We start from the raw sequence: 13,160 nt of genomic DNA, 5'->3' as shown, positions 1-13,160 counted from the left end.
GCATTAAATTTCTAATACCTACATACCCTTTTCGTCAGCATTAATGGTATAACTGCATGTTGTCAGTTTCACAGTACTTCACTTGGATATACTGTACTGAAGCAGAAATCCCATTGATAATGTAAGGAAATATGACACTTTATTTTGTTTGATTCAATTGTTTCACTTATATGCAAGAGTTAAGTTGTTTGCTTTACAGAGAAAAGAGAAGTAGCTTTATGCATTGAAAAATGAGTCCGCACTCATGGTTCTTGCAAGCAGAGGGTTCCAAACCTCAGTGGAAATATCAACATATAATGCCGAGAATGCATAAGGAGACTGATAAATTACAAATTGTATTTCTTAATCAATCACTCTTCACTCTTATCTCATTTAGTCGTAACTTTAAAAATAATCAAGTATTTTATTTTAAACTTACTGCGTATGACAAAATTCCGTAATCCTTCCCTGGCTTGTGAATTGTAATAATTTTCCAAATTCACTATTTTGCAGTTTGAATTCAAATAATAGAAAATAGAGAAATTAAGTCAATTTCATAGAAGATAATATTGGTACTTAACAAAACCATACGTGGATCTGTGTGAGTTTATTATTTCTATTTGCAAAAACATCGATTTAGTTTAGTTTGTAATTGTCAGGGGAAAATGTAAATTTTGTCCTGGAAAAGTCAGGGAATTTCATTTCTGCTTGTTTGTAGCCACCCTGAAGGGATATGTTTATTTTGTGTAACAAGTGCAGCTTTAAAATCAAATTTAGGATTATGTTCACAATTTTAAAACCAAAATGTCATTTTATATACTGCTTTCGATCTGATTTTTCTCCGCTATAACACTGAAATTTTATTTACCACTTTTGAACCCGAAATTGACTGGTTTTGTTCCAAAATTTTGCTTTTCTATTTACCAAAAATATGTGCCGCTAATAATATTACATGAATCAAAAAGTAAAGGCAAATTTAAAATAAAACAAGAATTAATAACTTGAAAGTTTGAGGTGCAGAGTTCGCAATGAATGAGGCGATTTTACAACACTGGATATAGATAGTTGTGTTGCATTAGAGGTAACATATGACTAGCACCATCTTTCAGCCCCTGCTTTATCATTGTTATGATGGGGTCATGGAACCGGGCACTGTGTACTCTCCTGGAAAAGCATATTTAAAAAACAATGATAGTTACACGTATGCACAACATGCATTTCGGAAACATTTTAATTTTCCACATAGTGTATTCTGCCCATGCCATGAAAACATGGATTAAGAACTTCAAAGAAAAGGGTTGAAACCTGGATGAGTTGACAGTGTAAAGAGTGTAAATACGTGTGTACGTCATACAATATGGACGAAGTAGAAGGTATTCTACAGATAAATCCTACCCAGTCAGCACATCAGCATGCAATGTCAGTCAGCTTTTCTGATCGCAGCGTAAGGAGAATTTTATATCAAGATCTTCACTACTACCACCCCTACAGGACTGATAGTGACAGCATGTGGAAGACCATGCAAACAGACTCGATTTCTACTAGCAATTATTCAGCAAAGTAAATGTGAATCGAGGCCTTGTACACAATCTGTTGATGAGCGAGCAGCCTTATTGCCACCTTTCAGGTTTGTCAACAAGCAAAACTTTAGTTACTGGTGCTAAGTTAGAATGTTAGAAAACTTCCTTCGGTCTAAATTAGCAAGTTTTCATTGCTTTATGTTAACGAGGACACCTTTTATTTTCAACAAGATGTTGCTACAAACCACACTGCAAGTACTTCCATGGCTATTGTAAGAAATATGTTCCCAATCATCTCATCTCAAATAATGGGGCTGGCCTCCATGGTGGAGTGGTTAGCACATTGCGCTACGAAGCCAGGGGTCCCAAGTTCGATTCTGAGCTTGGGCATAGGTTTTATTTGTGAATGTCCCTTCATCAATTTTATTATATCATCACTCATTCCCATGTTCGATTAGCCAAAAATGACAGAAAAGTGAGGTAAAATAAATTAAATGAAATCAAAGAACGGGGATAGTTCTTGGACCACCAGATCTGTGCTCATGTGATTATTTTCCAACCACCACTCATTTGGACCCTCAACAAACTTAGAGATCCAATCTGGTAAGAGACGACTCAAATTCCTGGGGGCATGCTGCGCAATATGACGTGCGTGCGTGTGCGTGTGTGTGTGTGTGTGTGTGTGTGTGTGTGTGTGGAATGAAATGAAGGTCATCTTAGTAATGCTATTTTCAAACCAATCAAATAAATTTAAGGATTGTACTTTCTGTTGGTGTTCCTTCTACAATGAATAAAGTAGTTAATTTTGTCTTAAGTGTGAAGTATTTAAAATTGCCACCAGAAGTTTCTCCTGTTCACCCCTCCTCACTTTTTTCCAACGTTTGCATCTATAGTCATGATTCGCTCAAGAAAAAAAAAAGACAATATACAATGTAAGATTATATTTTATGATGAGAATTTCAGTTTATGTAAATTGATTTTCTACAATTAGGTAAACAAGTAGTAATACATTGCTCATTATAATTTTTATTGCAAACTCATTTTGAAACAAAATTGCACTAAAAATATCTTACAATTACATTTGCTGAAAATAAGGAAATACAAAATAATATTCAGTTATTCATAATCATGTTACATACGTAACATTACCAATAAAAATACAGTTTTGTCCGGAAAAAATACATTTTATGCATCACTGTTAGTATAAGCATATATTTTTTATGCTGTTTTTCAATGTCATTTGTCAACAAATAAAAAATTATAAATACGTTTTTTGAAGTTCACTACCAGGATTTTATTTCAGTCTTAAAAACTTTAATCACAAAAGTTATTGCCAGGGTTGTTGGAAGGTTCAGGTATTGTAAATAAATTCAATTTGGGTCTGGGAGAGAAAATCATCATCCATAAATGGGTTCTGGACTGTAAAAGAGACTTTTTATCTTTAAAGTGTTTCAGTTCGGTCCCGGAGCCTTTTTGTCAAACCAAGTTTGGTAATGAAATTAAACAATACAAAACTTGGGAACGAAAAAAAAAAAAAAAAAAAAAAGGGTTCCGTTCCTGTTACGGAACCCAATAGCACCCATTATAATTTATGGGTTCCTGGACCTTTAACAACCCTGCTTATTTCTGTTTGTTTCATATTAAATTAGTATTATTATTTTAGTTTATTTTACTTAATTGTTTTTGGCATTATGTTTTATCACAGAAATTGTCCACAGCTCTAAAGAATATTGTTCTACTTCTTTACAAAGGTTCAATATTCACATCATCTAGATTATAATATCTTGGAAATAATCTTATTTTACACCGATCTTCATTGTCCTATAACAATCAGCATCAAAAATATAGATTTGGAGTGTGAAAAAAAAAAAAATATATATATATATATATATACAGTATATACTGTCATGTAATTGCTATAATGAAAATGTCTTACAGGAATGCACTGTAGATGCCTGACAGGAATTCAATATTATGAAGAAATATCAAAGAAAACATAATGGTGTTCAATTAAGGGTGAAAAGAGAAGATTGCAAATAGCTCGTAACCCCCTTCCCCCTTTATATCAGATTATATTTTGCCTGTTCTTATTCTAAAATGTGCTCATGAATATTTAAACAATATTTCATTTCATTTTACCCAATTTTAATGACAATATGCATTTTCTAATGTGTCTTTGAGACTTAACCTTTCCATAATTGTGTCCAAAGAACCCAAAAATGCTTATGTAAGCTGGATTAGGAGAGATTAAAATCATTGGTGTATTAGTAATAAATATGTATCTGGAACCTTTACTTATTGACTTCCCCTCATACATATACTAACTTATGTAAAGCTCCATTTAGTTTGGACAGGTTTGAATGCCCACTTATCTGGATGCCCTACATGGGGTGTGGTGATTCCAAAATCAGTTTTGCTCCATTCGAAAGGCGGAAGATCGTCCCATGTTGGTCCAGATATTGCAACAAACTGCAGATTCAGGAACATACTCGAGTCCGTCATCTTCATATCAGTTCCACCATGCGAGCGATGTCCGAGTGCACCGAATGGGTAGGTTCCATTCTTAGGATTCAAGTCATTTCTAGCGGAAATAGCATTTTCAGCACTGTACGGTGGTGTGCAATTGCACTTTGAGAGTGGATCCACCTTGAAGTTGTTGTATCTCATCAACTTTATCATGCTTTCCGTGTCTGTGACTTTTACGTGGTCCCTTTTGAAGATAAGAGCCCTTGGGCTTTTGTCGTAGGAGAACCAGTCTCCATACTTCTCCACCATTGGAGGCACTCCACTGAGCTGGAATATATCAGGGTAGAAAGGAATATTGTAGCTAGGCCAATAGGACTGTTCTCGCAAAACGTCTGTTTTGTCGGAGGCATGCACCACTCCGGGTATCTGTTCCAATACCCACAGCAGATTGTCCTTCAGTTCACGTCGCTGAGGCTTGAACAGCTTGTAATCCACAACCATCCACTGGTTGTTGTAGGTTCCACTGTTGTACTGGCTGAAGATTTTAGACCAAGCACGGCCATTTTCTGCCAAGCGGTTGGCAACCATGGTCCTTACACCTTCAGGCACCTGTAAAATAAACAAGACATGTGTAAGCCAAGATCTCCCCATGTTAAGATTAATATATGAAGATGTTGCATTAATACAAATATCATAAACATTTTCCCCTGATCCTACAAAATTACAGAAATGCTATTTCATATTTACTTTAAGACAGGGTGGGGTAGAAAAACCTGATGATTTTTAAAATGATATAACAAAAAAGTACATAAAAATAGAGTTTGTCTTTATTCATGTGCTAGGCTTACAGCCATATGTATGCCATTATTATTGAAAACAGATTACGTCTCATCTCATGGTGGGGTCGTGGAAGGGAGGTGGTGGGGATTCCACTCCTCACTAGCTGACATTTCAGTCACCATGGAGCCGTACCTTCATTGTTGAAACGCCATTTGCCAGATGTTATTTTCCACACTTAATGTTGGTGTAAATCATATTTTTGTTTCAATAATAATGGCATGCATTTGACTGTAAAGCAAGCACACGAATAAAGACAAACTCTTTTTATTTACTGTGTTCTATCACTTTAAACATCGTCAGGTTTTTGTGCACCACCCTGTATATGCAGAACGAACAAAAAGTATACCCCTGCATGAGAAGCATAGTTCATGTTTGCAATTGCAAACTGCAGGTTTATTTTTTACCTCACAATGAGTTGATAACTTTGGTTGAGTTGATCAAAGAAAAGGAATTACATTTTAGTAATTTACAATGCAAAATCAGGGTACATGAATAATATTTCATGCTCATAAAACTATAATAAAATGACAAATATTGCAGACGATTTACTGAAATACTGGTATTAGTAAAATTATTGGTAATTTTCACACAAACTGATACATTGACATATCTGTATGCTATATTGAACGCAACTCCAATTGGTGGCTGACCTTGAAGGTTAATTCTGGCCCTTTCTGTCCCCCAATTATTTTTCGGGGGTGTCAACATACTCGGTTGCAAGTAAAAACTGAAGGGATCAAATCGCTCTCCCAAAGCAAAGTTGCCAAGTGTACTTCTGTTCTTGCCAGTTGCCTTTATATGACTGTGTGTCCGCCTGCATTCCGACCTGTGGGTGGTCCTTCCGGAAACTTCAACGTGCAGAACCACGTGTGCAGTTGAACCTGCTGATATCTGGTGCTGACCAAGAAAACTCTTTCTCGCTTTACAGTTCGTTTGGCAACATGTGGTGGACCCAACACTCATTTGTTTCGTCTCGCGAACAATGTTGTGACTCGAAAATGCCCGATCTCAGTCGAAGAAAAATCAACTGATTGCTAATTTGCTGTTTCCCAGCTGCCAGTTGGAGTTGCGTACAGTATAATACCAATACAGTAGCAATCAACCTGTCTCATCTGCACTTTCCATCACGTAAGTTGATGTCTCCTCCAGCGAAACCATGACCTGACTTCTCACACATTTTAAACTTGCCCAAATTATATGAGGGTTGCTCAGATAGTAATGCACAACATTTTTTTCTTTCTCGGAAACTATTTATTCAAAGTGTATGAAACTCACTCACAGTATAACTGAATGTTTCCGTTATAGATGTTATTTTTCTACATAATCTCCATCAACATCTACAGCCTTACACCAGCGTGAAATAAGGTCATAAATTCCTTCCCTGCACAGTTTGTGTGCTGTCCATGTTGCCATGTTCTCACTGTACGAATCACGTTCACAACATGTTCAAACCTTGTTCCACGCAGGGCATCCATCTGTGGTCCAAACAGATGAAAATCTGACAGTGCCAGATCAGGACTTTAGGGGGATAAGGGCAGCACAGTCCAACCAAATTTGGCGATTGCCTCCCTGGTTTGGAGGCTTGTGCTCAGTTTTGAGACTTCAAGGAGCCCATCTTGCGCATACCTTCAAATACCCCAAAGCATCAATAATTGCCATTGCTCTACCATCACTGATGGAAAGCTGTACGGCCAACTGCCGATTTGTGATGCACAGGAAAAATGTCATCGGCACGCTGCAACATGTCTGGGCTGCTGGCTGTGACAGGATGCCCAGACCACAAAACTTATCCTAGAGATTATGCAAAATACATAATTTTCATATTTTTGCAACAGCATTGTGGGTAGAAATGGGTTGAGTTATTAAATGGTTGTCTTATGTGAATTTATGAATATGTTAAACCAAAACATGGATTTAAATGAAAATCATCATCCTTCGCCATTTCCTGCCTCTGGCTGGGTCGGCATAGAAGTCAAGCCTTTCATGACATTCCTGTCAAAATCGCTGATGCCAGTCCAATGGATATCTGCACATTTGGGCTGTTAAAACAATGTCTACATCATCGCTGTCCCCGCATGCTCACGGGCCTATGGAAAACCTGTAAGGAGGAATGGGATGGCTCCAACGTACTTTCTTGCAGTGGAAATTGCGATGTTGGGTGATAGTTCATAATGCTGGTGGTCCCATAGAACACAACCGGTGGTGGCGGCACGGTTTTTCATAGTGTAAGTACACTGTACATATCGGTCAGATATAACCCGATCAACCTCTGTAAATAAGAGTATTGCTAGTAGTATTGATATTGGCTCTACTTTTAATATAAACCTTTGGTAGATAGATGCGGTCTACGTAATTGCAATGAATTCCTTACATAAATACATATTTTTAACTATTGTGAACAACATTTAATTCTTACAATGTTTAAGCATGAGTGGGAATTGGGAAGAGTAGTGGCATACCTGACCCAAAGGATTTATGTACTTCCACAAACTGTTGTTGCTGTTTCCAATTGTAGTTTCCACAGTAGCCAAGCCAGAGGAAATCAAGTAGAAATCGTCCCCAGACTGAATGGTTCCTGGATACGAGGAGAAAGTCATGGTGTGTCCTGGAACAACCTTGCTGCTGTTGCTGGTCAGGTGGTACTTCAGGGTGTATCTCTTCAGGATTCTCAGCATAGACTGGTAACTGCAAGAAGTTACTACTCAATTCGAGGATTTACTTCTTTTAACATGTTTGCTTATTTTTATTACATAACAGGAAAGCAATGAAAACTAACTATACTAGCAGAACATAAATGGCAATGTCTCCAACTCAAATTTAGCATGATAAGCAAAACTCAATATGAAGGATGTCTCCAAAGATGAGACATTTTGAAACAGAGGTATACGGAAGAGAATAAATACAATGGAACCCTAATTTTAAGTTCCTGTATTTTATATTTTCTCGCAATATACATTTAATATTGATAGTCACAACATAATGAACTGTTATAAAATTTCGCCTTATTTTACATCTTCCTGCATTTTAAGGTTTTTCACCTTGATCCTCTGAAAAATGTAAAACAGAGGCTCCACTTTAGTTGCAAGAGATTTAATTGTGGAAATGAAAAGTGCACTGGATGCCATTACATAATTACATACCGCTGAAGAGATAGGTAGGTTTATGTCTTGAAGATGACGACCATTTCTGTGCAAATTTCCTGCAGTCATCGAGGGATATCCTGCATAGCTCAGCGTAGCAAGTCCACAGGAAACAGAGCGATTCTTCATTTGTAGCAGGTCGAGTCGAAAGGATCCGTGAGGAAATTGCTCTGATTCCTGTGGAAATGCCATGTCGAGCTTTGCAGGATGTCGCTCAATGCCTGCAGCAATATTTGCACAGAAATAGTCATCATCTTCAAGACATAAACCTACCTATCTTATTCAGCAGTATGTAACAAATTTGTCAGCATATAAGATGCACCTCCTTTTTTGGGACACATTTTTGAGGAAAAAGCTTTATCACGGGGACTTTTAGGTAATTACACTTCTCGTAGTGTTCTACACGTACAACAGACCAAAATTCAGCTTTCATGGAAGTTATTGGTTCCCCAAGTGCTGGGAACCAATAATCTGAAACAGCCCCAAGTTGGTGGGAAAATAGAGGGGTACACCATACTGTCTATTTTCACTAAGCGCTCGGAATAACTGGGCAGAGTAACTCACGCCGGACGCCAAATAGTTTCATTCACAACTCCTCACGCTGCGGGGACGGGTATTCAGATTGACCCATTATGCTAGCTTTATACATGCCGGAGATATGACAATCTTGTACCCTCAGGGTACGGGTGTGCACAATGAAAATAGTTGTCGACTTAATAAGTTTATTACACTAGGCCTCTATGCATATATCCACACACACACAGAACGACCGGCCCCTGTGGCGGAGTGGTTAGCACATCGTGTTACGATGCCAGGAGTCCCGGGTTGGAATCCTGGCCTGGGCATGGATATTTGTGAGTGTCCATTCATCATATCATCACTCATCTCCCATCTTCACAAATTAGTCAAAAGTGGTACAAAAAGTGAAGTAAAATAAAGCAAATTAAATCAAATCACAAATCACACACAGAACGAATTCACTATATCTTCTGATATAACTTCACTGCACTTCGTTGTCCCTGAAGATCCGGGTTCGAAGCTCCTCTGCTTGAGTTTTAAAAAGGGAGGGCAGTGAATATTCAATTTTTCCTCTTATGAGGTACCAGTGGGGAAATATGGGACCTTATTTTCTTAGGGCATCAATTTTTAACATAACTTATGTTGCATTATCATTCATCTTCTGGAATATAGTGTTGGGTTATGGGGACAATAGGGCATTAGTTTGCGACTCATGGAACATTTAAACTGCCTTCCAACCAACAATAGAACAAAACAAATGAATAATATGAATTTAATATAACCATTTAATCTTTATAGCTTATTTAACTTTACTCCTTTCATTAATTAAATAATTAACCCATCCGCATACCATTTAAATTCCAAATTTTTTGCTATGAAATACCATTTAAATTTGGCAATCTCCCGTGATGGTTGCACAGCAAGACAAGATGTCAAATATTATAAAAACTATCCAAGCAATTTGTGTGAAAATTTTATATATTGAAGTTAAAGTACAGTAATAAGTATGAACATATGCAGTTTACTTGAAAAATAAATAGAAACTCACCTAATAGTTCAGTTTCGTATGGTACTCCTTAAAGCATTCCGGCATGTGTAGTGCTACTTTGCACTTTTCACACTCCCAACGGCTGCTTGACTTCTTCTTGTGTGTTGCACATACCTTACATTGTCTTGAGGGATTCTGCTTGATAGGATCTGGAGGGATTTGTTGGGGGAAATGTGCCCAATTGCCACACTGCAGTCGTAACGGTGAATCACTAGAAGGGCGGCCTCTCCTCTTGCTTGGATTAAATTGAATAAATGAAAGTCTACCCCTACATTTCACAAGACTTTCATCAATGGCAATGTCCTGCTCTGGTGTGTAAATATCCTGAAACCTACTGTTTATGTATTCCAAGGGTTGCCTGATCTTTGCTAGTTTATCTTGTGTATTTACAGTGTCATTATTTACAAAATGTAAATACCTCATAATGCTCACAAATCTTTTGAGTGGCATCACAGTGGCAAAGAATGGAGTTTCTGTGAGTTTTCTAACACTCCAGTAACTTTGAAGGCTTTCCTTCTTCACTTGAGATTGAAGAACACACAAACAAATAAAGGCTTTTATTTCATCTGGTGTTGCTTCAAGCCATTTTGATTCATTATTGCTAGAGTCTACATTTTCATCACCTTCCAAAGTGTTCATTTGGCTTTTGGCATACATGTTGGTTTCATCGCAAATGGATTCCCAAAACTCGTCCCGAAGGAATTTTTTTAGTACGTCACATGCCCTGGGATTATCCCCCAATGAACGTAGAACAAGGTTATTGAAACCAGGTTTACCTGAGAATACTATTTTCTTAGGAATTTCGTTTTGATCACACACATCTGTCCATTTCCATTCCTCAACCTTTCGTTTCTTTCCTGCCACAGCCACCTCTTCCTCACTTTCACTACTTTCACTACCTTCTTCACTTTCACTTCCACTAACACAAAATGAATCGCTGTGTTCATCTCCACTTCCAAATTCCATATTTTCCTCTTCATCGCTATCGAAAAGCAACTTTTCAATCGCAGAATCGTCTACAACATTCTTACGCGACATGTTGGCAAGATGCAACAAATGAAGGTTTGTTTACATGAGAAATTACTGAACAAAACACGCTTGAAATGGTATGAAAAATTTAGCAGCACAAACATACACGTCATAGATTCGAAGGATCATACCTCTGCCATCTGTTGGCAGAAAAAGAAACTACGTGATGAAAATCGGGAACTCGTTGATTCGACGGCTATGTATGGGAAGCGAATGTCCAGATAGGCCGTCGATTCGACGACTAGGTATGCGGATGGGTTAATGTAGCTGCTTAATCACGTTTAATGTGAAAGTAATAAAAGGTGACAGCCATCTTTCGTATAATCTACCTAGTAGGCCAAGGGATATTGCAATCTCTCATCTCCGTTCTACCAGAGTAGGCCAAAAGATGAAGCCACTTCTACAATGGCTGTTGTGAGATGTATAATCTACTAGTAGGCCGAAGAATACTGAAACCCTTCATTTCTGTTCTACTAGTAGGCTGTCTCCCAACAGTAAAAAAATTCAAGAATCTAACCGTAACCTGATACAATGCATATTCGTTCTACCTGTAGGCTGTTATACAATTAGGCCACACTGTAGGAGGTTGAGCTTGATCCAATGCATATAATCTACCTGGTAGGCCAAGTGATATTGCTATCTCTTGTTTCCGTTCTACCAGAGTAGGCCACACTATAAAAGGCCTTTTTTCCTGAGCACAATGGGCTATTTGCAGGAGCAAATCTTGTCTACCAAGCATTGCAGTGAATTTATATGCAGAAGTGATAACAAAATAGGTAAGATTACACAATGCTATTCTCAACAATCACAAGAAAAAGAACAAATGCATAACCTTGTAATGATCTCACAGGATCCTTGCATCCTTGACCGGTATAAAAGGTGTTTCACTGAACGAGGCATAATACTGTCAGATTATTTTTTATTCCCGTTTCCAAAATCATCCCAAAATGAAACTTACACTTAACTGCGTAACATACTTTATTCCCCACAAAATTGAAAATTATTAAATTAATGTACAGTATTTCAAATATAAAGTAATATAGGTCGGCATATACAATAATAAGCCGGCATATACAGTAATTATATAATGGCATCCACTGTACTATTAATTTTCATGATTAAATCTGTTGCAACTATTTATTCTTTTCTCTATACCTCCATTTCAAAATGTCCCATCTTTTTGAGACACCCTTACAATGCTTACTTTTGTGCTTACTTTTATGAAGCTGAAAGTTGTGATTACTAACAGTTGGGCTGAAAAGTTCGTAGGCTGACTCATAGATGGCGTTACTAGAATTAAATTCATGTGATTTTTACTTAGTACTAACCTTCAAAAGATACGTGTATAAATTTCACAGCTGCCGGATAATTAGTTCGTGAGATATAGCATTGTGAGTGAAGCAGCTTTTGTTATTGTGAAAAAATGGATAAAAAAGAATTTCGTGTGTTAATAAAGCATTGCTTTTTGGCGAAAAAAAATACTGTTGAAGCCAAGGCTTGGCTTGATAAACATTATTCGGACTCTGCACCAGGAAAATCAACCGTTGAGAAGTGGTTTGCTAAATTTAAACGAGGCGAATAGAGCATCGAAGACGATGCACGCAGTGGACGCCCCAAAGATGCTGTTACCGACGAAAACATCAAAAAAGTCCACAAAATAATTTTAAATGATCGTAAAGTGAAGTTGATCGAGATAGCTGAGATTATTACATAGCGTTGTTGGAGCGTTTAAAGGATGAAATCACGAAAAAACGGCCCCATTTGAAGAAGAAAAAAGTGCTGTTTCATGAAGACAATGCACCGTGTCACAAATCAATGAAAACGATGGCAAAATTATATGAATTGCACTACGAATTGCTTCCCCATCCACCATATTCTCCAGATCTGACCCCCAGTGACTTTTTCCTGTTTGCAGACCTTAAAAGAATGCTCGCTTGAAAGAAATTTAGCACTGATGAAGAGGTAATCGCCGAAACTGAGGCCTATTTTGAGGCTAAAGAGAAATCCTACTATAAAAATGGCATCGAAAAATTGTATGACCGCTATAATCGTTGTATCGCCCTCGAAGGCAACTATATTGAATAATAAAATCGAATTTTGTCAAAAAATATTTTTTACTATGTTAGCCTACGAACTTTTCAGCCCAACTGTTATTTCAATTAATATTTATGAAAAAAAGCACAAGTTACACATGTTACATTTGTTGTCCTCTATGTTCATTTTAAACTAATGTGTGTATAATAGCTCATTGCATAATATCATAGATGAAGGTAAAGCTAAGACCCTGCACACTGTAACATACTGTGAAGTCATGTGGGGTATGTGGAGGTAGGTTTCCACCAGTGGCGTATGCTGGGTTCAAAACCTGGGCTATCTCCATATCATACTGTGCAAATGGGAGGCTCTTTTCGTTCAATTCTAGATTTTGAAATAATGTGACATTGTGATTGAAAATGCATGCATTAAAATTTACAAATAATTATAAAAATGTCACTGTTTCATTAAAATAGAAACAGTAAGGAAGGGATTTCAAACATTTCATGGTTATTTACAAAATACAGTGGCGTATTGTGAGATATTTTTGTAGGCCTACGTGCGGGAATAAAATACTGTATATAA

General features: G+C 37.3%; 1 protein-coding gene across 1 annotated transcript in view; it reads right to left on the bottom strand.

Annotated features, from left to right (window-relative positions):
- Nucleotides 1–3,376: 3,376 nt before the first annotated feature.
- Nucleotides 3,377–13,160, bottom strand: part of LOC145988920 (putative aminopeptidase PLBD2) — a 32,999-nt gene continuing 23,215 nt past the window's right edge. Inside the window, exons 5-6 of the mRNA XM_083124218.1 lie at nucleotides 7,265–7,490; nucleotides 3,377–4,574 (exon numbers count right to left, since the gene is read on the bottom strand). Of these exons, the coding sequence (XP_082980344.1) occupies nucleotides 3,825–4,574; nucleotides 7,265–7,490 (976 nt within the window). The 3' untranslated portion in view covers nucleotides 3,377–3,824. The remainder of the gene's footprint in view (nucleotides 4,575–7,264; nucleotides 7,491–13,160) is intronic.

Source organism: Lepisma saccharinum, chromosome 6 (genome assembly GCF_977018435.1).
Source record: "Lepisma saccharinum chromosome 6, izLepSacc3.1, whole genome shotgun sequence".
Taxonomy (NCBI): Eukaryota; Metazoa; Arthropoda; class Insecta; order Zygentoma; family Lepismatidae; genus Lepisma; species Lepisma saccharinum.
Note: the sequence above shows the minus strand (reverse complement) of the source record. Positions and strands in the feature narration are given on the sequence as shown.